At 40.6% G+C, this 26,945-nt stretch overlaps 1 protein-coding gene and 1 long non-coding RNA gene across 5 annotated transcripts in view; one reads left to right on the forward strand and one right to left on the reverse strand.

The window, feature by feature from the left end:
• Nucleotides 1–26,945, reverse strand: part of LOC121891912 — a 211,536-nt gene that overhangs the window by 27,457 nt on the left and 157,134 nt on the right. The window contains exons 5-6 of one of the 2 annotated variants that reach the window (XR_006094227.1): nucleotides 14,621–14,665; nucleotides 10,129–10,167 (exon numbers count right to left, since the gene is read on the reverse strand). This is a non-coding gene — a long non-coding RNA (uncharacterized LOC121891912). Of the gene's footprint in view, nucleotides 1–10,128; nucleotides 10,168–14,620; nucleotides 14,666–26,945 lie in introns of those variants that run through there. The other variant, XR_006094226.1, reaches the window with a different exon arrangement.
• Nucleotides 8,676–26,945, forward strand: part of LOC121891910 (E3 ubiquitin-protein ligase Midline-1-like) — a 42,721-nt gene continuing 24,451 nt past the window's right edge. Inside the window, exons 1-2 of one of the 3 annotated variants that reach the window (XM_042404557.1) lie at nucleotides 8,676–8,954; nucleotides 23,181–23,974. In XM_042404557.1, the coding sequence (XP_042260491.1) occupies nucleotides 23,249–23,974 (726 nt within the window). In that variant the 5' untranslated portion in view covers nucleotides 8,676–8,954; nucleotides 23,181–23,248. Of the gene's footprint in view, nucleotides 8,955–22,129; nucleotides 23,074–23,180; nucleotides 23,975–26,945 lie in introns of those variants that run through there. The other 2 variants (XM_042404558.1, XM_042404559.1) reach the window with 2 other exon arrangements.

Genomic DNA, 26,945 nt, shown 5'->3' on the forward strand with positions numbered 1-26,945 from the left:
TCACACTGCCATTGCGCTGTACCATGCCCCCTCCCCACCTTCATATAAAATGTATGTCCTCTGATTGATCCAGTTTTCGATTCCTCTCACCGACTTTGCACTCCATTTCACAGTCATCTGCATCGCCAGCTAGCATCTCTGATTCTTTTTATGGCCATAGAAGATACATAGCTTATATATACACACTATGAGCAAAGTGAGATGTTCCTACTTTCTGCTCTACGAGTGTGTGCATGTGCAAGTGTGTGCACTCTCTCTGTCACAGTTGATGGCAGGCCCATTAATCAGAATATTTCCTCACTGCCAGGTAGACTATAGTACATTAACCATTGCATTACATTAACCACACACACACATAGGTGCACTACACTGCAGGGACGAGAGCAGGGGAGGTCGGAGAGCCTGACTTTCACTTATAACTTATTCATGCTTCACGCCGTCACTAGGCACACCTGGGAAAAAGTCAATTCTTTTCACAGCGGTAAGGCTCATCTAAAGCAGCAGTGTATGACTTTAAAATAACAACTTGCTTCTGAAACATATTCACATAAAGTTTCATGTGACCTCTGTCAGGGCTTCAAATGACAAAGTTGCACTTTGTTTTGTTTGTAACTACACTACAGTAGGAATCGGTGTCCCGGCTGGAGCAGTTTCAAGCTGTGCTGATTGAATTATTGGCACTGATGTGAGGAGAGCAAAATGAAACCAATAGTCATGGGTCACAAGCGCCTGATATGTGATGTAACCTCCAGTCTGCTTATTGTAGATTGTTTCATGGCCCTGCACATTGTAACATAATTAAGCTAGTTTTCATTCCAGTTGAGGTTTAAGCACTTCTGGTTTTACATATGAGGACTGTGATTATACTGAAAAGCAATGCTTGTTAAGCGGCTAACGATGTTTGCTGTCCTTCATGAACTGAGCTTCCATTTCATGTAGAAATGAGGGGTTACGCAACTTTGAGGGACACATGGTGGGGTGGCAGGGTGCAAAACACAAGCAGAGCATTGTGGAGAGGTATGCTGATGCACTAACTGGAGAGTTGGAGATTGTACATAATTAGGATTTGGGTTTGTATGACTGCACTCCACAAAATGATGACCTTCTTTTCCGTCAAATATATCATAGAGTTGCAAGGGCTCAAAAGAAGAGAAGTGATGTAATGTTTTATGTCCCAACGCACTCTTATATCACTTCACACAAGATGGCAGATTTACCGTACTCTCCTCTGAGTGAGAATTTTAATGTAGTGACGCTTGAAGTAGCACATTAGCTTAAAGACTAACTCAGCTGTGTGTGACAGTGACCGCCTGAGAGCTGATTGATGCTCACCAAGCTGTGCATGATATCCAGAGATTTATGATATGCAGCTGATGCGCACATGTCTCTTATTATAACCTTCAACGCTTACAGTAGCATAGTTAGTACAACAAACAGGCTGTCCCTTTTGCACAGTTTTGATTTAAATGCCAATGAATGAATGAAGAAGTTTTTTACTTAAACAGCTTCTCAAATGTTAAATGTTGTGTAATCAATAGCCTAAATACAATACAGTTTAAACCTGGTAAATTTACAGTGTGTCAATACTAAAAGGAAAGAGGTTTTATACTTAGACCTGCTCATTAGTGACTTGAGATTTCTGTTTTTATAGTAGCTCTAATACAAAGATGTTTGCTTTGTGAAGAAGTTTAAAGCATGTCAATTAAAACTGATATTTATAGGCTTTTATTAACTCTAAAAAGCTTATTTATCTTCAAACAATTAACTGAAGATAGCTGAAATTTAATACCTACAAAAAAAAAAAACAATTTAAGGGAAAAAATAATCTCTGGTTCTCTTGTTGACATGTTTATGCTATTTCATAACATTTATTTCCTGAATGATGTTATGAGTCTGTTTTCTTTGGGGTCATGTGTCATAGTGCGCCAGCTGGTGTTGGTTTGGGTTGAGGGTGAGCCGCGAGGACTGGACTTCTTTTCTTGACAGTTTGAGGACACGTTGGGCCCACTGACAACTAATGATGATGCTGCCTGACACCCATCCTACATATATATATATACACACACACACATGCGTGTGTGTGCGAGAGCATCGGTGACAGTACATGTTTATGTTTATCAGTATCTGTGTGTGTGTGTCTGTTTGTGTCCTTGCATGCAGATGTGCATGTGTGCTTTCGGGCATTTACGTGTATGTGTGCTTCTCTGTGTACGAGCATATTTTCATTAGCCTGTGTGATGTTGCAGTGAATCTCTTTGGTGTGACAGAGAATGACCTTGAGCTGTTACTGCTTGCGCATGTTTCAGATTCAGGCAATGGATCTAGATGTATGTGTGTGTGTGTGTGTGCATGCATAATGGTAAAAGAACTATTGAATGCTTTCAACTTGATCTAAACCCTGAAATCTGACAAGGCATGCACTTTCTTTCCTCATCATCCTGGATGATGTCTTTTATCGCATCCTCTTTGATGCCATGGTTGGAAAGACTCAGTAGGGTACAGATGTTCGCAACTACTGTTGATTCAAAGTTTATTATTACTCACTCTGACCTCAGTTGCCTCATGCTCCTTGCTCGATACTCAGAAATAGCGGTGAATCAAAATATTTCCGTTGATCGACTGACCTTTGTTTGACTCTCTGACTCACCATGACGTTTGAAGCAATGTGTTGTGTCTTCTTTTAGAGAATCTCATGGTCTGGACACTCTTGAAGCACCTCAGGGGATGTTTATGTCAGGTCTGACTGTCAGTTCACATACTCAGAATGAACATGACTGCACACACACACACACACACTCAATTGATTCCTTGATTTAATGCTGCTGATTTATCTGCATCCCTGTGGTGCTTGAAATATTCCTAATGTGACATATGCTTCTTTTTATGCACATTTAAAGGGTCACTTCACTCAAACTACAAAACAATGTAAATGTTTAGCCATCCAGATTGTTTTCCCTTTTGGTTTTATTGCACTGCATATCAAAAATATCTATTTCAGAGGAAATTGTGCAGCTGAATATAAGCTTTATCACTTAGACTTCTTTATCTCCTGCTCTCCCAACCCCTCTCCCTCCATATCTCTTAATCTGTCTCTCTTGCGCTCCCCCTCCCCCTCTCTTAAATTCTGTTTTCGGGGCTTTTCTCTGTATTTCTTTCTGATTGCATCAGTTCATTCACTGAGGTCACTTGACAGAGACAGATTGCTCACAGGCTCCACAACAGCACCTCCTCAACAAAACCAAATGCTATGATATACTTTTGTATATGCACTTCCTTCCTTCCCCTCTTTTATTCCTTCATTCCTAATCCCAAACTGTGCTTCAAAGCAGCTGCCATGTGTCTGTGTCTCTGCTCGGCTGGTACCAGCTGTACATCTTCCCCTGGCTGATTGAAGCCAGTCCTTTACCGCCCGCATGTGAACTCACTTAGAAGGCCAGAGGTCAGTTTGAGGGGAAATGTGTTTGGCATTTTCCTAAAGGGTCTGAGCTGTGACTACCAAAAAGCTCTAAAAAAGGTCATAGACACATTTTTCAGGGGCTGCAAGCGAGACACGACCACACTCAGAAGCAAATACATGCATGAGCAGCTATACAGAAACCCAGCCTGCCATGAGTCATGCACTATGAATGCATATCTAATGCACTGTCCAGGATAGTGATCAGTGACTGAAGAGATTTTAAGACGCTGTATATCTAAGTCATAAAGATGCCTCTGAAAGATAATGTACTGATAGAGCTCATGTGTGTATGGATGTTTTAATGTATATTTGGGATGCTGACTTGCATTATTGGATAGCCTACAGTATGTCTCTATTTGCATTAATTTTACCTTTGAGGTTGCATTCATTTTACCTTAAAGGTGGACTAAGAACTTATGGAAAAGAGTGTTTGGGTCACGTGTCCATCTACACATATGTGTACTATAAACCCTACAAATCCCAGGCTACCCACAGCGACGGTGCCCTCCTGAAAGGTCTTGGTCATAACCCTGTCACGCTTTATCCCCATAATGGTCTCACCCCGAGAGAGGAGATGGAGTCCACCGCATTCCACTCATTCCTGGTTGTTAAAAATAAGACCTCTCTAAACTCAAAGTAGAGACCAGCTTTTCTAAATTCACAAAATTGTAATGGGAAAGTTGGAAACAGAAGGTAAGAATGGTGTGAAAAGTTTTGTCTAAATTTTATAAAAAGGTACCATCTAAGGTGAACCTAACAATTTCAAAAATCATTTAAAAAAAAAAAAAAAGGCAGGTTTTTCTTTCAATAGCTTTCATCTTGTATTCACAGTCTCTTTCATCTCCTGACATTACAGTTTGAAAAGCCTGAATGGAAACTAAACCTCATCTAACATCTTGCTGCTTCTACACTATGTATATAACAGCAGTACAAGGTAAACTGAGGCTTTTCTTAATGTACAAATTATGCAGAACATCTTCCTGATACTGTTTTACATCCCCTTTTGACAATCCACATGCAGAAGTTTAATCATTTTTTGTGATCAATGTAGACATTCATTAATGTATATTGCATGTCCCAACAGTTTTGTATGATCAATGTGTATTGGTGCTAATCTTATTTTGCTCAACTGAATGTGAGTTATTGAGTCTTTTGTTAATTAACTTCTATTTTCTGTGCAGAAATATTGGCAAAATATGTCTATTGTGCCTGGCAAGTCATTATGATTCTGAACTCAATACCTTCCATCTCCATTTGTGCAATGTCATTTGAAGCGCAATCAAAATATCACCAATGGCAAGATGGGAACATATAGTTCAAGGTGATAAACGGTCACTCAGCTTTGTGGTATTGAGCTAGAAGACACTTGAAGACTCAGCTACAGTACAGCATCCACCGAGAGACTTGAATGAATGAAGAAGCATTGTGCACTTTAATTCTGCAGAGTGCAGCCGGATAACCTCCAAGGGTATAATAACTGAAGGCCTGCTTATGCAATGACTGTACACTGTCTTTATCTACACTGTGGCATTGAAGAGTTATAGAAATAATAGAATTTGTGCCTGTATCCTCTAAAACTGTCTGCTGAACTAAACTTTGGAAACTTTTAATACAGAAAGTCAGTTTAGTTTCTTGTGAGTCAAAAACTGACATTGAGTTTCATTTTATGACTCATAGAAACAGAACAGGTGTCCGTTTTCTGCAATGACACACCGATATTGCATAAAGCATAGATAAATTTCTTTTTGAAATGGATGTTCCCTGAAAGTCACTAGCTTATGAAGAGTTTTCAATCTGAGGACACAGTTTAGAATTTTATTAATCTTTTTCTCCCTGCAGCTAATTTGTTAGTCTTGAAAATATGTAAGTTTTCTTAAAAGTCCTGTATGACCCTCAGTGGGACATTCAGATTTCACAACTCAGCTCATATTTATTCTCAGTGTATTGACCTCACTGTAGAAAAATATATATTTCTCTTTCCAAGTGATACTACCGACTGTGTTGCTTACATTTTCCTTCTCCCCATGGCGAGCAAACTTTTCATGTCCTGGTGGACTGGTGGAGAGGGTTTGGAAAGTTATTGGTCTCTCCGAGAACTGACCCGAAATGGAAACTCTTTCCTCGTCCCTTTCCAGAAGAACATTCTTTAGCTGCAGCCTCACCCTGACTGATCCCACTCCAACCGCCAGAAACACACAGCCAGGATCCCCACCACAGCACACACACTCACACACACACACACATCCAAATCCAAATATTGTGCATGAACATATTGTACTGCACAGACAGACAGACACCGAGTACAAACCATCCAAACAGTCCTGAATACTTTAGGCTGCAGATTGTTGCAGAGAGCCTTTCCTGCTTTTGCTTTTAGGGTTATAATGTTACTAATACACCATTTTTTTCCAGAGAGGGGATGTTCCCATCAATATGGATTGGCAAATGAGCCATCATTTTTGTTTAGATATGAAATCACTTATTTCCATGATCACAGAAATTTGTGATTTCTTTTTAAACTTCAAGGAACGTTTTCGTGTTCAAACTCACTCATTTGAAATTCACCGAAACGCTGAGCGGTAAACAAGCTCCATCTGAAAGTGGTAAAAGCAAATTTTAACTGACCTTACAGGAATTCCAAAAACACTTTATCTAATTGAAATCTGTACTTGGCATTTCAGTGGTGCATTCATTTTGAGACATGCTTTCTGGAACTTATCAGACCCAAACGAGCATTTTCACTTGATGCATAAAACTTAAATTTTGGGCCAGAATACCATTTCTGGCTCTGTGATTCTACAGTCCAGGATACAGGACGGGATTAAAGCCTTTGCGAAGTAGGAACCATGCTCTACACTTCCAATCTCAGGACTCATTCCCTTAGGGCAAAATGTTAGGGATTATTTAGGATCTAGCTACCAATGAGCAGTCGGCTTTCAAGCTTTAACGTCACATGGACTGTAAAGAATAATGGTTTGGCCTGATTTTCCTTTTTCTGGCACTGTGTGGCTTTCTGTTATGCACAATTGCCAGGACTAACAATCCACAGTGAATCAGACAGAACGTGTGGTATAATTTCCAATGAGACATCTGATGAATACTGAAGATTTCTGATCAAAGATTGCAGTCAAGGGAGGGCAGCGTGCCTTGTGTGGGAGGGTAAATGACTGACTCGCATCTTGGAGATTAAGTTAAGCTGCTTCTCTAAAAAAAAAAAAAAAAAGTAGGGGGGTTGTTTTTATGAGTAGTGGCCAAAGCAGCTGAAGTTTCAAGGTAGATGGAGAGAGGGGGAGACAGCAGGGAGACATTAAAATTACAGAGGGTGAAGTGCTGCTGAGGACGGGTCACCGATGCAAAAGTGGAGACAGACGAAAGTTAATACAGTAAATTCACAAATACTGGCATTTATTTACTTAAACTGCAGAGAGGCCTGTTTGAAACAGGCTTGCATAAAGACAAACATTTAAATAGCTATTTTTCATTATGGATTTGTATCTTTATTTTATCATATTTTAGTGAAAAGCCTCCCCGTTTTCTGATCTGTTCCATTCGAACAGCATTTTTATCACAAATTCAGCATAATCTACATTTACATCGTACTTATTCAATCACTGCTGCAACATGTCACACCACAGTTTTGAGTTAAGTTTGTCTGTTGAACGGTTTTTACTAATTAACTGTAGTCTGTTCTACTTTGCTGTTTTGTTTTTTTTATAATGCAGTGGTAAGCTACCATCAACGACCCTTCCTGCACAGATGCTTCACATTAAAAGCCTTTCAACAGCTCAAAGGTCATAATGCCTCCTTCTCCTGGTAGGCTTTTAAATGTAGAGTAGCAAAAAAAGTGTCGCACACTCCGGCTCTTTTATTTAGTCGACGTTTCGGCCCCGAAGGCCCTGAGGTCCCAAACCTCATCTAAATAAAAGAGAACTGCATATGGAGCCAGAGCGTGCAACACTTTTTTCCCACTCTCAAGTCTACTTCCAGTGATCAGCACCTCACTACAACCCCTGGTGTGCTTAACTTTCCCATAATGTTGGCTTTTAACGTAAAATACGGAAAGTTGTGAATTTGAGTTTCATCGATAGTAGCTGAACACTGAAAGAAAGAACGACAAAGTAGAAACTATCAGTTGTTGGAGGGTTGATATCAGGTTGGACTGGTGTGAAACTTGTCGGCTTGGTGAGGGGGCTGGAGGTGCGGGGGAAGCGGTTAGACTTTACCGGCTTGCTAACACCAGCCACTGATCAAGCTACCTTCAGGAATCACCTGGGTTTTCACTGTGAGGACAGAACTTCTGGGATGCATTCATTGGAGATGAGCTAGCTTTTCGTTGTCAATAAACACCTCTAAATGAAGGCAGCATGCTTGTTGAATTACAATGTCTTGTTTTATGTTTCTGCATACATAAACACTGAAGATGTGACGGGTGGGTGTAGAGGATTTGGAATATTTAAATGGCATCTTTTATGCAGCTTTGCAGAGTAACTATTAATCACATTTGTTCTTGAGTAATTACTTCATCAACGTGTATTATGTAACGAGTTATCCATTTTCTAAGTAACTTAACAAACCCTCGTCGCCAGGTAGTGTGATATTATTCAAAAAGAAAGGTTCTTGCACATACGCTGATTTCTCTGTTTCCCAACATATTGCAACAACATATTGGCCGTCTGTGGGAATTCGCAAGGAAAAGTTGAACGAAAGTAAAATCTGACCCAGATGTCCGCTAGTGCCGGTGAAAGGTTCTCACCCAAACAGGAATTTCTTGAATTTGTCAGTCATGTGGCCTTCAATTGAAGTCATATTTGTTCATTCACATTATTTGTATACCAGCTTTTGAGCATTTAAGGTTAAAAGGGATGAAGCTCACAGCAAGCTCTCAACCGGCATTTGTTTGCATATACACACACACATCCACATATGGGGCTGCACACAAGCATATAAACAAGGACAAGTAGACACACACACACACACATTTACTCACAGAATGTCTATATGGAGACATCTGACTACAAACTCACACGGCCGGTCCAGACCCCGCCCCTAGTGGTCCAGTGATTGGCCTACTTAAAGACAGGGCAGCCCACTGGTAGATTTGAATACAGGGAAACAGAGAGGGAGGGATGGACAAAAAGGAGGAGGGGAGGAGAGACAGAGAGAGAGGCGGTGCACTAGTATGTGCCTGCTCTCTCTCTCTCTCTCTCTCTCTCTCTCTCTCTCTCTCTGCTGGGTCAGGATGGAAAGGCTTACACAGGCAGGGGAGGAAACATGTCATGAGAGGTGATGACACAGCCACGGAGACGTATCCACATCCTCACTGACTCCCAAGTTCGCCGCTCACCGCTGCTTCTACTGCCGTCGCCGCTGCCGCTGCTTCTACATCCCACAGAGGAGAGAGAGAGCCAAAGATAGCCTCCATTCTCTCTCCCCACCTCTCTCTCTTCCTCTCTTTTTCACTTTGTTTGTGGATGATGGGATTTTAATCATGTGGAAGGTAAGAGGAGAGGAGAAGGGAAAAGAGGAGGGGAGGTTGTTTTGTTAACTTATGCATACTGTATAAGGGGCCTGTATCAGTGGGAGTTTGTGTTCCTCTTAGTTTACTTAAGTCTGAGAGTCCCTGGGGGATTCCCGCATGCTTTCACCCTACCTCTCAGTGGAAATGAGGAGTGGAAGCGATGAGTGCCAGCATTACTGGAATGATAATGATAGAGCAGTGGCTTCGGGACTCAGCCAATGAGTGTTACAGAGCCATCTGTATCATGGTCGAAGAGAAACTTCTGCAGTTGCTGAATTTACATTGTAACAAAAGAGAGTTTTTTTTAGCCATATGGCGTTTATGATTATGAATGACTCATTTATTCCTGGTTGCTTTAACTGTCCTTGAAGTTCTGGACAACTTCAGATTTATAAAATTTTTAATTTTATGTCTTATTCTCCATGTTAAAATGTGTGGTCAAGCTCAAAAAAATGAGTTGAGTGTGGTTGGAATTTTTGGTTTGCTTGTGTTTTTTTGTGAAATTTGTGTCTTATTGCAAGAGCAGCAGGGTTGTTGACTTTGAGATTTTTAAATATTAAATTGTGTGTGTGTGTGTGTATGTGTGGGTGGGGTTACATCGCGTGAGAGTCTGTTTTGTGTGACCCAATTTCAAAGAGCCACTGTGTGTGTTTTGGTGGTGCTTGAAGACCAAGACACATAAAGACATGAGACAGTGCCTTGAGGGATGCTTAAAATGTGTGTGCACTTGAGTGCTGGAAGTGTGTGTGTGTGTGTGTGTGTGTGTGTGCATAAGTGTGAGTGAGTGGCCTGAAAGGTCCCAAATGTTTGGTCATTTTTGCACTTCTACAGAGAATTTGACAGTGTTAATTGAAGAGCTAGAGAGGAACAGACACATTTTAGCTTCTTCTTAATGTGTGTATGTACAGTAAATGTAACACACTTTTATGATAAAACACCCACATGGCACAACTCTGTTACTTTGTGTTTTTACAAGCCTCCCAGAGGTCATATTATTCAATTTCACAGCATCTCCTGCGAACCGAGGCGTGTTTAATATGTATCTGTGCATGAGTGTGTGAGTGTGCATGTGTCTAGTGTGTGCCGAAGCGTGTGTGTGACAGCTGGCTGCCACAGGCTCAGTGCTACTACTGATCCTGCTCACCTGCTACGGGTCACCGGGATCAAGAGAATCCAGAGTTCAGTGTTTGATCTGCAAGACAATAGCGAACTTAAGGAAGGAAGGCTACTGTAACTGCTGTACGACAAGTTTATAGTACAAGTTCAAGGAATGATGAGTGTAACTTAAAGGAAATGCATAAATAGAAGAGGCATGTGTTGCTTCTATGACAGCTTCATCAGATTTTAGTCCTAAAAACTGCCATTTATGTGTGAAAAGATCAGATGTGATTCACAGTGAGTGTGGAAATCATATATAGTGATTTATTGTGTGAAAAGTAAGAAAAAAGTTTCCCTCATCAATAAAAAGTTTAGTTTATATGACACTCTGTCCTACATATCTCCTTTGACAAATAGTAACTGTACGAACAACAAAAGGCTTTGTCTGAAGCTTAGTTTGTAGTTGTCACGATGCCGACCAATATAGCAACAATAGTATTGTTGCTGTTTCTTTTCCTGTTTCCCTTGACATGTTTCAGTGGCATTGTCAGCCTGGGCGGGCTTGAGAAAAGTATCTTAGCTCTCAGATCCTTCTTTTTTTTCTCCCCTCAACCTGAAGATTGTCTGTGGAAACCATGCAGACAAATATAGCAAAGAAGTGGTATTGTCATTCCGTTTCCTGTGTGGGATACTTTAGAGAAGTGTGTTTTCTGTCAGTTTGTTTAAAAAGCTTCGCAGGACGGGGAAGGTGCATCCATGAGCTTGTTAAAAAACCCACACAGTTGCCTGAGTGCTGTTGCTTTAATCACTTGGACAAAATATTTTCAGGAAAACTTTGTTGCCTGTTGCTGATAGCGTTAGCCACCTACGTTACCCAAAATATGCTGTTGTTAATAGCATTAGCCACCTACGTTGCCTCAAAATATGCTGTTATCTCAACAGCGTGTAGCTTACATGATAAAAAATGGGGAGGTGTAACTCACGCAACTCTTATCGCCTCCTAATGGGTTAATTTGATCTTCAAAGCGTCAGCAGTCGCCCACTTCAGATGCTTGAGGGGAAACTGCTAATTGCTATCTAAACATCCTTCAAAAAAAAAAAAAAAAAAGGACAAAGACAAACTGGTATACTTTTTTTTTTTTCTCACTCTCTCTTCCTCCCCCTATTTCCACTCCAGTTCAGTTCATTTTATTCACCCCAGTGCGTTCTTTAATCACCAACCGAATAAGTTCAGAGTGCAATGTTGCCATGGAAACTTCAGAAATTGTGACAATGAGCACAATCGGTTCAGTGAGACTTGGCAGCTTGTGCAGTACTGTGGTGAGGATAAGTGGTTCCTCAAACTTTTTTTTTCCTTTTTTTTTTTTTTTTTTTACAGTTGTCAAGAGTCTCTACAGTACAGTACTTTACAAATCTCAAGTGCGGTAATACCCAAATGTTTTAACATCTGAACTGTAAATATGTTATCACTGTAGTCCATTTTGCACTGCATGATTGTGTCACTTTTCTTACAAAGTCATTTCAGAGATAAAGGCAGTAAAATATGATATGCATCAAGGGCTTTGGTTAACCTGCAGCAGACCGGCAGATGTTAGATCAGATCACAGATCATTTTGGAATATCCGCCACTTGAGAGGTCTCTCGAAAGTTCAATATCATCATGTTTTTAATGACATTCCTTCCCTTCTGATTCTGTGTAAACATATCACTTAAAGTCTCACTTTGCTCTGAAATGTCATACTCAAAATATGCAAGGGTTCAAAATCATGTGTAATTGTAAGCATATTGCAAAGCTGTGCATATGTTAGGTATTATGACATGCAATGTCCTGTGTGATTTAGGTTAGCAGGGTCATTTTTGGCATTCTCAGGTTGAACTGATGTCACATGAGCAAAGAAACAGGTTTCTTGAGACGATGGAATCAAATAACTTCAAGCTAACTCGCTGTAAACAAATCTTAAAGTATTTTTTGTCTATTATTAAGAACTCAAATCCTTATTTTTATTAAACTACTGCAATTTTCCAGAACTGAGTGTGTCTTTATGTAGTGTCTGTAAGTTGAAAGCAAGAAAGAATAAGGCTTGTTCATTGCATTAGAGCAGTCGTTCTCAACTAGTCTAGCCTCAGGATCCACATTTTTCCTCAGTCATTAAGTCGCAACCCAAATATTTGAACGGCTCTAATTTATTTCACAAAAAATGTCTTCATGCACTGTGAAAAACATGAACAAAAATGTGCAACAAAAGTGCAACTAGAGCTGAAAACCTAATGAAATACAAAGGCAGACTTGTCCTGAATTATAGGCATATATGCTTTTTAAACAAGTTTAAAACTAGTGATGCTCATCAAATTTCAAGAATCTAAATTTAAATGTGGCAGATATTACCCTATCAGGGGATACATACTGAACAGCACTGTGTTCATATATATTCAGTAGTACTTTACTTGAACCCCTCATCATAATGCTGACATAACAGACCTAAGTTTGGGGGACCTAATTAATAACTGGGGATGCTTTTTGCTCCTGACAAAGGTCGCAAAGTCTGGGATGATAGTAGATAAAGCAACTCTGAGGTTGTAGTTAATGTCCAATCTGTTCCTCTGCTTTGTCTTCAGCTGGACCAGAGCTGAGAAGCCACTTTCACAAAGATAGGTAGTGCTGAATGGTAGGATGATTTTGATTGCATGGGTGGCGAGGGATGGATACTCAGTCATCACAGCACTGCACCAGAACTGGGGGTGGCTTACCTCAGTGAATTTCTTTTTCAGTGTCTGATCACATGAGAGCTCCACTAGCTGACGCTCTTTGTTGCCTGGTTAACGTGATGCTTTCAATATTGTAGGGATCGCACACCCAGTTGTCATCTCCGTGTTTTTCTGGGAAGTGGTTGTTAAACCAATCTTGCAGTTTAGTGAGATGTGCTGTGCCTTTTTTCTTCAGAGCATTTTTGCCTGTGGTGTCCAGTCATTGTGCCTCATGACAAGCATTGGGAAGCATGTCAATCCTATTTTGGGAAACAGGGTTTGCCCACAGTGCAGTCTTTTTGAACGCCTTGATTTTTTAAAGACTGTTCAAATATATTGTGTCCCCTCCCTTGCACAGACACTTTTAATGTGTTTAACTGTTCAAACACAAATAAGCAACTTGTGCAAACCACACATCATTGCTAAACAGGTCGGGTACCTTTCCCCTCCAAATCCACTGAAGTTCTGCATAATACAGCACCTGTATATGCTTACTGCCCGGGTCTTTGCATAGCTTTTGAAAGCACCAGTTGTTCTTGGCGCTCCGTTTAATGTGGTTCACCACTTTGACGATATCTTTCCAAGTTGAAGTAATGGCGCCATATCCTTGGCTGCTAAGGCCTCTTGATGCAAAATAAACAATGGTTCCATGTCACCATTGGTGCCTTTTCAATGAATCATCAACCCTAGATGATTTCCAGTCATGGAGGCGACGCCATCAGTTGTGATTCCGATGTATCTATCCCAGCTTAGGCCCGCCGAACCCAAGTACAAATCCACAGTACTGAACACGTCCTCTGTAGTTGTAGTGGTGGGAAGATAAACATAAACAAGTAAAATTGCATGGTCCTATCTGTGAATTCGTCCATCTGTAATGCATAGTGAACACTTGCCTTGATGTGACCTGTGGTCTGTTGTTTGATGTTATCAGAAATTTCTTCAATCCGCCTACTTATGGTATCATTTGACAGCAGTATGGTCTTCAGTTCATCTGCTGCAGATTGATCCAGCACCTCTCTGACCATGTCAATGGCTGCAGATAAGATAAGGTCTTCTGGAATGGTGTAGGACTTCTTGGACTTTGCAATATGGTGAGCTACATGGTAAGATGCACAGAGTGCCAGCTCTTGCTTTGAACATGATGTTAGGCACTTTTGTGATGCCCTCAGCATCACAGAGTTGTCTTTGAAAGTACTCAACAGGTTTTTCTTTATAAGCGGAGTGTTTCATTTTTGATGGCTTCATGCTTCTATGTGCCAGCACTTCGCTGTACACAACACACTGAGGTTTTGGTCCCTCTCTTTTGTCCTCAATGTAAGAAAACCCATATGTAATGTAGTCGGTGTCATATTTGCGTTTCGCCATGTTTACGATTGCTGGAATGAGTGCTAACTACTGATGTGACAACATTAGTTTTGGATGTTACTGTCATGACAATGCTTGCAGCAAATGGCTACTGCATGTGCACTTCGTCATGGGAAATGTATGTCCTTCAAAATAAAAGCGTAACATCAGAAATTTTGTAGACTTCAAAATAAAAGTTTGACTTTTTATCCCTCTACTTTCTTTTTGGCTGGACCGGCCACTGACCAGCCCTATAACCCAGAATGTCTGTCACAGTCAGTCACTGACTGACTCACTGAGTGACAAGTTACGCAACTGGTCAGCCGACAGAATGTTGGAGTTTCCCTATCGGCTGTTGCTCTTTCAAAATGAATTGGCATGAACAGTTTCAATAATGTCCTCAGGGGGCCTTTACAGTGGAGCCCCTAAATAAGTTTTAAAAGCACACATTTACTTACCAAAGCATCTCATACGGAGGCTCCGACACTGACAGGAACACCAACCTGCAGAAACAGAGACATGATGGAGTTAACAGATAATGAGAATAGTTATAATTAGAATAGTTATAATTAAAATTAATTAAGTTCTCTGTCAAATGACACATCCCTCGATATGAGTGAAAAGTATTGTTCTTGCAACTGCATTTATACCCTTTTTTTTTGACTCAAACTTTGCTTAACTATGTCATGTGATATACTACTTCAGTACACTTTAACAAAAAATACCCTATTACTGGGACCACTACAGAAAATTGCAGATGAACATTTAATATCCAGGAATTCACATTATAGATCCTACCACCAACTCTCCCTGTAACAAACTCAGCCACAGTTTCACATGTTGACCATACACAGTCAAGCCATATACTAGGTTTTGACCTAGTCTTGTTTTTTCACACACACATCTGTTACCCACTCAAAAGGTCATGACCCACCAGTTAAGAACCACTGCACTGGAGTCAAAAGGAATAAAACTTGAAACAGGGGGATTTGCATTGAAAACAAGTTGAAATATTCTTGCTACACTGCAAGATTTCTCTTTTTCATTTCTTATTTTAGAAAAATAAGACAAAGTAAAACTATAATAATACTTATTAAGACTTTGCAGACCTTGCAGCTGTACTGCATGAGGGATGGGATGCTGCATGATTTTGATTCATCCTTATAGTGCTCTGTTCATACGTGCATATTATGCACTAGATTCTCGCTTACCTCATCCTTTCCAACTCTTTGGGGCTGCTTTCATATTGAAAACATTTCATTATCCAATCAAAAATGCAACGATTATTTAGTACTTCAGGGAATAACCAAATTTAATCACTTTCATCTCAGCTAAGTGCATATTTTGAGGCAACATTAATGCATTATATAATAATTGTGATCATGGACGGAGGCATTATCTAAATTTGCAGTCTATTAAAAAGAAATATAGCACACATGGGCCTATCAGTGAATGCTCCATCATCCTGAACGACCTCCCCCAGGTAATACTGTCTCACACTGCACAGCTGAGCACAGTTACAATGTGTCTTCAGCATCAGCACATCTATTTGCTAACCATGACAATCTCACATTACGCTAAGACATGTGAGCAAACTGATATACCGCAATACTTGAGCTGGGTTTTTCTATAAAGAAGAGGTACAAAAGTGAAACGGAACCGACCTTGAGGTTAATCATGAACAGCTTTCAATTTCTGACATAATAGCTGTCACTTTGAACTGTTGCAGTGCAGTAAATTCCAGCAGCATGGTGCCTTATTCAAGCTACAACAAGCACTAAGAAATATTTTCACCTAATACTTAAGGCTTGTGTGTGTGTGTGTGTGTGTGTGTGTGTTGTGGGTGTGAAGATCGTTCACCCTGATGAAATATGTCCTTGACAACACCAGACTTGTTTTTGTCCCCTATAATCTCCGACCCCCAAACATCACATCTAATTTCACATGCGGCACTGTCCCCAATCTGGGTCACACAAGCAAGATGCCAGACAGACCCCATCCACACACACTCACACACACACACACACAAAATGTCACCCTTTATCATAATCACTAATAGCTTCGGCATCCCGGATAACGACCGGCCAATCGTGTTACGTGTGACTGACCGCTTCGGAACATGAAAGACCGTGATTGGTCACAGCCAGTATGGTCGGAAGCGGATTAGGGATCAACGTGGCAGGGTGTCTGGAATCAGACAAAGACATTATGTGTGCATGTGTGTGTGTGGCAACAGTTAGTGTTGTTAACTTGTTAGCGATCAAACGATCAAATGCCGCCTCGCACTGTACATGGGAGGGGAGAGGAAGTTGAGAGGGAGACAAGAGGAGAAGGGTGGATATGTGGAGAGAGTGGGAGATGAGATGAGAGAGATTTGACATCTAATACTCCTTTGAACGGGACATCTAAAGCTAGAATCTTTTTTAGCACAGTCTAAAAGTGGAGTTTGGACTTCTTTAGCTTCAACTCTGGGCATATTCATCACCAAAGTATACTTTTTCTTCTTCTGTCCTAATTGGCGTTACAGCAACTCCACCTGCAAGCCAGTATGCTGTAGCTAAAATGAGTTTTTTCCACTACTTGTGCTGCAAGATTAATCACATACTTCCTACAAGCAGTGCCCAAGTCAAATATTTTGCAAGGAAATGCTGTAGAAAAATATTTTCTCACATAGCAGCGGAGCATATCAGCACTCTTTCCGCATGGCTGCATCTATACAGCGTATGGAAGGTGATAAAAAAAAAAAAATCCTTTTTGTAAAAAAAATCAATTTGCAAAGGAAGTTTGCTGCAACCTTGGCCCAGAAATCATGACCCTGAAAAGACAACTAGTTCTCTACCACTCCATGAGGTCGAGGGTTAATCTCTCACAGCGCGTTATCCGCCGCTATGAAAGCAGATTATGTTTTTTTTTTTTTTTCTGGATCGCAAATCCCATAAGCAGTTGAGGGATCTTTAAAATTCTTCGACAGATTTGAGGTAAACAAATGTCAAAAGGTCTAGATGTTGGGCTCCATAATTCACTGGAAAAAAAATTAATAATTTAATTAGTTTTTTTCACAGAAATATGAATAATTGAGTACCGGTTCTTTCTGTGTGTGTCCCTGCTGTGAAAGTAGGTAATGTCTGTTGGCAAGTTTAAACATGGGATTTTAAAGATGTCAACATATTTGCAATTTGCTGTAAAGAGCTGAAATTTTCATGGTAAAATGTGCAATTTTTATTTGGCAAACCACTACGGTCACTTTCAATTATTTGGTCCACACCAAAGGCATTTCAGACCAGGTTTTCATCTCAAATTCTGACCATACAAGGTGTTTTTCGGTCTGAAAATGTGACATTATGAAGACTGACAGGCAGATACCATCATGTTTACATGCCCAGCTTCAGATGCTTTGCCCTCTTTCACTTGCTTCTAATATTTCGCTGTGTGTTTGCAATTTTCTGCCTCCTGTGAATTAACAGAGAGAGAGAATTGGAACAGCGCAATCATACAGTGACACACACACACACACACACACACACACACACACACACACACACATACACACAGTGTATGCTGATTATGTGAGCCAGGTCAACGGGGATGACCTACTTCTGCTCCGTGGACTGCCACAGCCGCTCACGTCAACTCACCAAATGGACCCCTCCAACCCACCTCTGAAAAGTGTGTGTGTGTGTGTGTGTTTTTAAAGGGGGGTTAAAATAGCTTTTGGCAGCTTAATATAATTATTTTTTGAGTGATTTTGCTTCACATCATTTACCGGGAGTGATCTGGCAATGGAATTACTCACCAGTGCCATGGAGGAGTATCGTTTTTTTCAACTCAATTTGTAGACCTATGAGCGGCTGAAATATTCATTTTGCTGAAAAGTTGAAACAGAAATGAAATTAAATTCCCCTGAAGCGGCATGTAAAGAGAAAAAAAAAAAAACACATAGTGAAAAGATTTAACTGTTAAAACAGAGGAAGATTTTTTTTATCTGCAGTATAATTATAAACAATTATTAACAGTATGTTATGAGTGACTCCATATTTTATGTAGAAGTGCAGGGAACCACTCACATTATTTCCCCATTTCAAAAACACAGACTCTCTCTCGCCTCCGCTTTTGTCTGCAGCATGCTCTTGTCGAATCAGTTTTTAGAAAATGGATAGAAAGAGCTCCTATGAAAATTTTAACAGCTTAAACTATGAGTGGAAGGGAAAGCCGCAACCTCCATGGACCCAAAGTTAATGAAAGATTTAGAAGTAGAGCGCAGACTAATGGGACAGTCGCCCCAAATATAAACAGGAAGAGGGATCAAAAGTTGACAGTGGCTTAATTTCTGAATTGCTTCATTAGCTGTATTCATAGATATGCTCATTTCTTTACCATGCAGCCAATAGGCATCCTTTGGTTTTACACCGACTGAACAACTGGACACTAAAATGTGTTCAGTTGCAAAAGGTTACTCGCTGACATTTATGGATCAGAGAACACATAGCAGGTTTTGTTTCAAAATACAACACCAGCTATTTGAGAGTAGCATCAGGGCAATGACATTTCTACCCCTCAAAATAGAAATGTAGCATTTGGGACTTCTGTTACACACAGTCTTGTAACAGGAGAGAGGCAGAGAAATAAAAGCTGTCAGGAATAGAAAGAGAGGAAGAGGTTACAGGAATGACGATCCCTATAATTTGAGAGGACAGGCATCGCTACCGCGCACCTAAAAATGACATACATCTGTTTTGATATCGTTATGTCATCTGTGTGGATAAAGTCAAAGCCATGCTCAGAGGTTCACCACATCAAGTCTTTTCTTATACAAGCAGTGCTGTAAGAGAGATTTGCTGCCTTATTTTCTATTATTCACAAGATGATTACCAGAAATCACTTCGTCAGTACTTAATGCTCTCATATAATATGAATGACAGGCTTGAGGTTGTGTAGTTTCCCCCATTTAACTTTAGATATGTCTTTTATATTAAGACACACACACACACACACACACACACACACACACACATACTGCTTCAGCATGTAGAGAAACCCAAAGCTTGCCTTGTTTGCTAAGCTATGATTGGACAATCACAGTTTGGGGAGGGTTTTAGCAACAGTCAATTGCACCAAATTGAGCTAAATACAATTAAAAAAACACATGTATATGACTACTGTTTACAGATAAATAGTATGTTACATGAAACCTATTTCTATTTGGTAAAGAATCTACTGTTATTGCTCACATGCAGAAGCTGCAGGGAAAAAAAGAGGCAGAAATAACACAGTGGATGATTCTTCCACTAGTCATTCAGCTTTATATTGCCCCCCACTGAAGAGTATTGGTACTGACGTTTCAGCGGTGCCAGCACAGGAGAGACGAGCCTCTCACAAACAGTGGCAGCTCTGACAGTCATGAGGCATAAAATGATGGTGGGGGAGAAAAATAAATAACCTCATCTGGATTTTATCAACTTCCTCCTTCTCCAATCTGAATTCCCCCCCCCCTCCCTCCTCATTTCTATTCTTCTCCTCTCCTCCTTTTCCCCTCAGTAACACTCCTCTTCCTCCTCCTTTCTTCTGCTCCCCCGCTCCGTCACCTCAATGCACGGTTCAACAGTGTCACCTATGGTGTGCTGAAAGGCATTTCACCCTGTCTCACCTGCCAATTTGGATTTGTGTGACTTCTGTATGCATGTCTATGTGTAAGCAGAAATTTGGATTCATATGGGTTTCTCTTTGTTAGAATGAGGCGGATTTATTCTCTTTATCCTTTAGTGCCTCCAGGTGTCCCTCCTGTCAAGCAGAAACGTGTCAGCGCTCCATCAATGTCAAACTTTCCCCGGCTTTGTCTGTACCTTTTTATTCTCTGTACTTTCGGTAAAATGCTATCTGCTGTTTACGATGCTCGGTTGACAGCTGCATAAAATGACCTTTCCGCCTCAAATCTGCTTCAGTAACACACCATCCATTAATCTTAACTTGTTTTACTTTAACCCATTAGTTAATGTTCATTTTAGCTTAACGCTCAACCTCGACCTCCAGACTATGAGGGACTTAATGAATCGGTGCATTTTTTTGCAGGCAGTGAAATTGGGTCAACCCTCAATAAATGATCAGTCTCCTACATGAAATGTGATCACTGTAATATCAAACAGAGGTGAATATTTAGCATTAGAATTCCTGCAAGTTTCCATTTTCCTTCCATTTTATGCTTGACATTCAGAACATCATCCCTGTAGTAAATCAATCGTTAGCCTAAAAACATTAAAAACACATCTTCCTTTGACAACTCAACTCAGCTCTCCAAGTTTTACAGTTTACTGGACCGTCAACAAGCCTCTCAAGAAACACCTGAGGGAGGCTCTGCTGTGTGTTTGCGTGGGTGCGAGTGTGTATCGATATGTGAGGACATGCGCACAAGTGTAAATGTGAGTGTCTGCGAGGGTTTGTTGGGTTCTCGGTCCCTCACACACCCATTTCATTCCATTTTAAGCATGAGATTGCTGGATCACTTCCATCTTCCTCACATGCAGTTTCTGTCCTCTCCTTCTCAGTATTATCTCACACATAGTTGCTTCATTTCAACATTTTCCTTTTTTTTTTTCAAATTTGAAAATAAGGGATCAAACTTGTGCGACTCACATCAGTTTTTTCACCGGATGTAAAATGGTTTTTGTGCACGATATTTTACCTTCTATTTTGTGCAGCTTATCTGCACTGCAAATGAATGTTATCTGGCCTCAAATATCAGCGGTGACAAAAGTGCTTGGACTGCAGAGAGCTCAAGTGAGGATAGTTTATCTGCAGCACTTGTGGGGGTTTTTTTTTGTTTGTTTTTTTTGTTTTTTTTCCAGAGGATGAAAGGAAACCATGCATAAAGATGGCCAGGAAACAAATAGGAGAGATATTCTGAGTGTGTTAGTCCACTCAGATGCACAAAAGCCTTGAGCTCAGCAAACAGTGACATCTGCTGAAAATACCACACGGTGGGAATAAGAGTGGATTATTTTACATCCTGCCTCCAAAATAGATAAAGTATTATAGCTTTTTATTATTATAATCATCATCCTGAGCTGTTGAAGTCTTAGTTGTAGAATTAATTGCAACATTTTTATAGCATTTATTTGCATATCCAGAATGCTTTTATTGTATTTTCAATACTTGCTTTTTCAGTAATCAATTTTCTTCATTTTATGGAATAAATGATCCTATTTTTTTTTTTACATATATAGCTGGTGTGAAATCCTCATTATCTGCCATAAACTGACAGTTTTTTTTTAATTAACAGCCCTCTGTCTTCATAAATGAAGGAACAAAGAAAAAAAATATGAGTTTCAAAGTAAAATTTTGGCCACATAATAAGGCTGAAACTGAAATAACACATCATACACATCTTTGCACACCATATTGTCTTAGCACAATTACTGTACAAAATGTAATAATACCATAAAGAAAACAACAGACAGCTCCTCTTCATTGTCTATTCAACATCTAACCTCACTGAGACCAGGACACACACTGACAGCATGCAGAGTCAGACAGAATTCGAGATTCAGCTCCTCTGCAGGGGGAGAAAAAAAAAAGAACATGTGCACTAATTACAGATTGGCTGCAGCTGCCACCGCTGTGCCAAGTATCAACACCACACCTCCACTGTCACATCAGCGCTGAGTGTTAGAAACCGAATCTTAGATGTATTAAAATGATTCTACTCCAAGATTTTCCTGTAATGGTGTACTACACAAAACTCTCTAGTCACTCCTCTTTTGACTAGGAGTTACACTGATGACATGCAGGGTCAGATGGAAATCAAGGTTCACCTTTTCTGCTGGGAAAGAAGGAACGAGTACTAATTACTAATTGGCTGCAGCTGTGGCTGCTGCAGACGCTTTCTGCGCAATCAATTAGACAACACAGTCAACAACATGTGGGATATGATATAACACAATATGCAGTAGCTCCTTTCCTCCTTTATTTAATTAATTTAATTCAATACTCGTATTTCATCACTCAGTGCTAAGATCGTCACAGAGAGCCATTAGGGCAAAGTTTCTTTATTTGTGTGTGCCAATACCGTTAGCATGGTTTGTTTTGAAAGCTCTTCCTTGATGGTGCGTTCAATAAAGACGACAGCATCTGAAATTTTAGAATCTGCTTTGAAACAGGAATCTTTTTCATCCGAGCCCAGTCTAAACTCTCAAATGTCACTGCAGCAGTGCAAATGTATAAATAGATAGGGCAACAGTAGGATGTGGATGAAACCACAAGATAATAGTAGGATTGGCCTTCAGTCTGTGGTTAAGTTTGTCAGCACCGCTCTCCTTCCCTTTTTGGGTGGTCTAGCAGCATATTGTCTTCTTTCTAGTATATACTTTCTGTACTAATTTAGTACTTTACAATTACACCTTGGTGTTAATTGGTTTTTTGTGCATTGATTCCCTTTTTGCATAACACTTTGGACATAGAGATGACAACAATGTGTGTGATTGAGTGTGTGTTTGGGTATTCCTTAGAAAATGCAGCCACCATGCACGCTATGACTTTGAAGACCTTGAATCCAATAAGAGAGGTTTTGCATCCAATCACTGTCATTCTTCCATATTCTCAAAGCCAAAGCAGTCCTTACTCTAAACTGCTTTGCCTGAGGGGAATTTATATTCCACAAGCATCTGTGGACAGAAGTGGAAGTTTCATAGTCAGAATGTTGTCGGTTTCTGCTCTTTAAACATCTGAAATGTCTGATGATAAAACATACTGAACTTCTTTAAGTATTCTGTTTATCTAGTCTTTGAAGATATCAATTTCCCCTCATTTTCAGTTTCCACGCAGACTTAGGAAATCCAGCACTTAACACTTTGCCATTCTTTAGGCCCACTCAGTGGTCTGCTCCATTGAGATATAAGCCCTCCCAAGAAAGCAGTGAGAAGTAAGCCGTTTCACACCATTTAATCACAAATCCCTGTGCTTTCTTTTCCATGTTTTCACTCTCTTTCTGCTTTCCTCTATCTCTATTTCTCTGTCTCTGGCCTACAGACAGCTGAGCGGCTCTCCTGGATTTCGCTGACGCTGCGCCTGGTCCCGCCTGGCCTCCTCTAAGCAGGATGGACACTCTGGAGTCAGAGCTGACCTGCCCAATTTGCCTGGAGCTCTTTGAAGACCCGCTGCTGCTCCCCTGCGCCCACAGCCTGTGCTTCGGTTGTGCTCACCGCATCCTCGTCTCCCATTGCGCCACCAACGAATCTGTTCAGAGCATCGGCGCCTTCCAGTGCCCCACCTGTAGATATGTCATTTCCCTGAGTCCTGAGCGTGGATTAGAAGGACTTAAGAGAAACGTGACCTTGCAGAACATTATTGATAGAGTTCAACGGGCCTCATCTTCAGCTGGGCTCCCTCTACCGCTGCCTTTGCCCGCGCCCCACAGCGGGCCAAACTCTCCCGGAGAGGAAGGGAGCAACCGGTTGGCGCTCGTCCCCGTCAGTGCCGCCATGTCCAGCCCAGGTACGCCTCCGGAGCCGGTCCAGTGCCAGTTCTGTGAGCAGGACCCACCACAGGATGCTGTCAAGACATGTGTGACGTGTGAGGTGTCATACTGCGAGGAGTGTCTCCGCGCAACGCACCCTAACAAGAAGCCGTTCACCGGCCACCGGCTCATCGAGCCCATGCCGGACTCCCATCTGCGAGGGCTCCAGTGCCTGGAGCACGAGGAGGAGAAGGTGAACATGTACTGTGTCACTGATGATCAGCTGATCTGCTCGCTGTGCAAACTGGTCGGAAGACACAGAGACCACCAAGTGGCAGCACTGAGTGACCGCTATGAAAAACTCAGGGTAAGCACAGATGTAGATTAATCATTTTATTTTTGAAATGTCTTTTAACATCTGCTTTTATGGAGTGATTTAGTCTTTGAACTCTCAGTTTCTTAGACTCCCTCCATACTTTATCTAAAACATATAATTAATTTTAAACTTTAATTTTATTCCGCTCTGCAGTATGAAATTTCCCATCTAACTCGATTATCAAGCATGATTTTATCATCTCATGCTGACTTATTATCTCTCCTGAATAATTAAGCAATTAGCATAATCGCTACACCATGCCAGTGTGCCAGGAGGGTATTCAGAGGCCTGCACACAGAGTGAATATGGGGAGTGTCATTAGTGACGAGGCATGGTGTCTTCAGTGAGTTTGCAGGTTAACGAGCGCCAATTGTCTGCTGGGTGTAGGTGTGCTTAATTGAGCATGGCTATTAGAGTGTGCTGGTAATGGCTATAGAGGAAGTATGTGTGTGTATAAATGTGTGTGTGTGTGTTACACCAGAGCTGATGCAGAGTAAAACGTTACCCAGAATGTCCACCGGATGCTGCTGTTCTAATAATCTAATAACGTAGCACTTTTCTTCAAGGGCAGTGATTTAGTTTGACATTTCTATAAAGTTGGAGGACTTCCGAGAGACAAATAAAAAAACCCCATAATAGTCAAAATCAAAACAGCAGAGGCCGAGATATCCTGACTTTCAGTCCAAGCTCCAAAAATGCTGTATCCTTCATTTCCCATGATGCAAGCAAGATCATTTTTTTTCATTAGACCCTTCCTTCTGGGCAAATGTGCTTCTTTTTTTAAGCACCATGCCCTGGTTTGTGATGCAGGCTTACTGTTATAAATTCATTGTTTTCAAGTCAAAGCTTGATGATGACATCATCAGGGTTATTTTCTCAAACTTAACATTATACAACAGTTTGCACCGGCTGAGTAGTACTCATAAATATATAATAAATTGACCTTAATGTGTAAAAGTGGTGCAGTTGTTTTACAGGGGAAAAAAAAACACACAAACCAAAGAATCTCAAAGAATCATGAATATCCAGAGGATACAAGTAGATTAAAACAAATATATGAATGAAATAAAATAATTTATATGAGAAAAAAAAATCGTATAAAACAATGTTTTAGGGAAATATTTAAAAAACCCTTATATCTCTTGATGCCAGTTATGTAACCCCAAATGTCCAACAGATGCAGTTTTTTTGAGGTCAAACCATTCAAGTGTAAAACATGGCCAACATTTTTTGACCATGCTGATTATCTCCCCCCCCCCCCCCCCCCCCCACACACACACACTAGTTACATGTTAGAGATTTTCTTACGGAACAATGAGCAAGAAAATACATCTAGCTTTTCCAAAAGCGCCATGTACCCAGGGAACATTTTCAGCAATACCCTACTGCGTGCTCCCAGGGAAAGTGTTTATTCAGCCTCGCCGAACCTCCTTAAAAGAAATGCCATGATGGTGTGACTCCTATGAGGAACAGGTTTTTCCTTTTTACAAGAGGTTTGATACACATGTTCAAGTGTGAAGTAGTTTGTAATACGTCCTCAGAGAGGAGGCTTGCCTTTAGTGATATAATGGAAGAAATTGAGTCACAAGAACTGATTCCAAGATACTTTAGTAACTAAAACATTTGTGTCTAAATAGCAAAATGTTTTTAAAGGCCAGAACGCACCAAAAATTAGTGATTATGAGCTGCATTTTCACTGTCTGCACTGTTTCTTTCTCAAGAAAAAAGCAGGAAAAAACATCCCACGTGGTTTTTATTTCACCAGGGTCATCTCAAATCTGCATGATGCCACTAATGCACTGTCCCAGCTATTATTATAGGCTCTCTGCTAGTTGGCACCCTTTATTTTTGAAACCTCCGATAATGTACCCGATGTCTTTGTCATCAGAGTTGACACAGGTGTCTGTGCCGTCTCGTCTTGCATGTTTCAGCAAATTTAAGCAAGGAAGAATAATTAGCAGGAAAGCTACAGGTCAGTGCATCATCTAATTATCACGCTTCTCCTTCCCCTCCCCACTCTCCTTCCATTCATCCGGAGAGAGAACGTAGCATAGCACAGGTCAGCGCACCCAGCAGTTATCATACAGGCTAATTACCTGCTATAACAAAGCAAAAGCAGATCTCTCTCTCCTCTAACATGCTCACAGGTCGCAAAAAATTGCCCTTGTAAGCAAAGCAAATGCATGACCGTAATGCCTCCTAGATGCATTATGATTAGCATGACATGTCATGCTGGGAATCTATGTTTTGTATACATGTGCAGTACATGTGTATTTTAAAATAGAATTCATCTCAGCATTAAAGGTTGCATGAGAGGCTATATGTATGAAGCATGCATATGATTCACCCTCTGTTTGACCCTATATGCTTTAAAGGACCAGTGTGTAAGATTTAGAGGGATCTATTGGCAGAAATGGAATATAATGTTCACAAGCATGTTTTCATTTGTGTATAATCAGCTGAAACTAAGAATTGTTGTGTTTCCGTTAGCTTAGAATGAGATTAATTGACATAACAAGAAAAATATTCCAGCATTAGTCGTGTGTTCAAACGTCTAGAATGACCTACATGTACCAGTTAAGGTCCTCTAGTGCCCACATGAATTATGATGTCAGAAGCCAAAGTGGAAGTACAGAAGCATGTGACTCAGACATGTCATACACTGTTCACATCAACTTTGTTTTTCTTTTCTTTCAACCGTGGATGTCGTCCTGCCAAAAGGGCAGTCAGGTCAGAAAAAGCTCAAGTTGTTTAGAACAGCGATGACAAATGGTATATTTAGTCATTTAGTTTGGAAGACTAGTTAGAATCCTCAAAGTGCAGAGGACAGAACAGATGGGAAAACAAAGCTTGTATAACTGCCTCATTAACTTTTAAGCTTACTCTCTCGGTCTCTCTCACACACATACAAGAAAACTCCCCTCTAGCCTTTACCCTTACACTAATCTGGAGAAAGACACAC

This window comes from Thunnus maccoyii, chromosome 24 (genome assembly GCF_910596095.1).
Source record: "Thunnus maccoyii chromosome 24, fThuMac1.1, whole genome shotgun sequence".
Taxonomy (NCBI): domain Eukaryota; kingdom Metazoa; phylum Chordata; class Actinopteri; order Scombriformes; family Scombridae; genus Thunnus; species Thunnus maccoyii.